Source organism: Austrofundulus limnaeus, unplaced genomic scaffold, assembly GCF_001266775.1.
Source record: "Austrofundulus limnaeus strain Quisiro unplaced genomic scaffold, Austrofundulus_limnaeus-1.0 Scaffold1795, whole genome shotgun sequence".
Taxonomy (NCBI): domain Eukaryota; kingdom Metazoa; phylum Chordata; class Actinopteri; order Cyprinodontiformes; family Rivulidae; genus Austrofundulus; species Austrofundulus limnaeus.
In genome coordinates this window covers 30,742-32,672 of record NW_013954197.1, presented here as the reverse complement: position 1 = coordinate 32,672, position 1,931 = coordinate 30,742, and the positions used below count along the sequence as shown (strand labels likewise).

Below are 1,931 nucleotides of genomic sequence, written 5' to 3'. Positions count from 1 at the left end.
TAGTGGAGTAAAAGTAAAAAGTTCCCAAATAAATAACTACTCAAGTAAAGTAMAGATACTCAAAAAATGTACTTAATTACAGTAATAAAGTAAAAGTACTTTGTTACTGTCCACCACTGCTTATAAAGCAAGGCACAAAAATAAAAGCATGTGCACTGATTAGTTGGGTTAATCACACATCCTCTCTTTCAGAATTAGTGCTAAGCTACATTGTAGCCACAGCTGTCACTGACAGAGGTGAGGCTGCCATGCACCGGACCCTAAGACCACCACCAGTCCTGGCAACAATGCACATTTAAAACATTTCACTGTCACAATGTAAAACATCAATAAAACTCATTTTCATTTGGTATTACGGTCGATAGAAAAGGTCTTATATGGTCTGATGTCTGGTCACGGTGGTGCAGTTACCTAAATCATCACGTGCTGCCTGTACAACACACAGCTTTATATTTAAAACCTGCAGGTGACAAAAAACTCACATATTTGTAATAAAGTTTATTTTACTGATAATCGTGTCCCTATATCTGATGATGTTCTACGTTAGTGCCTTTGTGCAAAGCACTGTGAACCCAAAGTTTAAACAGTCCAACATGTGGTGGAAAGTTTTAATTCTTGTAAACATTTGGACAAAGCCTATAAAAAAGAAGAGCTGGGCCTGGCCAACATGAGCAGCAGAACCAGAACCAGAGGCAGGAACACTGAGCAGGAACGTGGCGGTCTGATGTGAGGGGGCGGGGCTTCACAGGAAGGCGTCGCACCACTCCTTCAGGCACTGAGAGCAGGAGGCAGCCTGGCGAGTGTTGGCTCCGCTGGCGTCTTTCAGCCAATCAGTGAACATCTCAGGGTCCTTCTTCAGCAACAGGAACTGACCCAGAACCACGTAGGCCTGAAAACACAAACAGAACCAAAACAATGATGCAGTTGGAGCAAACAGAAAATAATATTTGGATTTATGACCTGCAGTTTGTTTACATGATAGAAGAGAAATCCATGTCAGCTATTTTACAACAAATAAAAAAATCCCAAACTGTATGTTAAACTAATGGATTCACATTGTAACAGTAGTTAGTTTTTCATCTGAACCGACACAACGGTTCCAATTTAAAAGCTAAAACAAGCAGATACAATATTTTGTGTGAGAGGAAGATTATTTGTCCTCAGAAATTCAGTTTAGAAGCTCCCAGAGCTCCCAGTCACTCAGCGTACACTCCACTGGCTGAAAGATTATTTCGTGCAGCCCAGAGAACTCTCAGATTTGACTCCAGTCAGATAAAAAGAGGAGCTAAACGGGTCTGAAAACTGTTCCTCTGGTTTCCAGTTTGAGCCCATCAAGGTGAAAACTGGCTGATACTGGTTTAAGGCCGATCGCTCAGAACATCCCTAAATAAAATGAAGACACAAATGAGGCGTATATAAATATTAATATTTTACTGTTTAAACATAGAACTGGATTCTACAGATTGGCTTGGTGGTCTCCAGGGGCCTCATGTTCAAAGACTTGTGTGGATTTCTCACTGAAACCTGACGTACGGTATAATCCAGAAAACGGCGTACGCACAAAAACATCCAGATGTATCAAACTGTGCGTACACCTGAATCCACACACATTTCTTTTGTACGTCACAATTAACGTGGAACTGAGCGCAGGTAAGACTCCTCCCCTGACACGCCTTCATTAACATATGTTAAACAGATGCTAATTACTTCCTGCATGTGTGAAGGACATGTTTGTTTGATCCCTGTGATCAGAAATGATTTCTAGAGTCATAAAAATAATGAATTAAATATAAAGTGAGTGAGAAAAAAATCCTAAGTAAAAATAGGAATAAAATATGTTTATCACACAAAGAACAAGTGATTGTGTGTCAGTGTGTGTGTGTGTGTGTGTGCTGCTGTGTGTGTGTGTGTGTGTGTGTGTGTGTGTGTGT

General features: G+C 40.5%; 1 protein-coding gene across 2 annotated transcripts in view; it reads right to left on the bottom strand.

Moving 5' to 3' along the window:
• Nucleotides 1-480: 480 nt before the first annotated feature.
• The window catches only part of LOC106536379 (barrier-to-autointegration factor), an 11,369-nt gene continuing 9,918 nt past the window's right edge, over nt 481-1,931 (bottom strand). For both annotated transcript variants that reach the window (XM_014033640.1, XM_014033641.1), the window contains one exon: nt 481-889. In XM_014033640.1, coding sequence (XP_013889094.1) covers nt 743-889 — 147 coding nt within the window. In that variant the 3' untranslated portion in view covers nt 481-742. The remainder of the gene's footprint in view (nt 890-1,931) is intronic.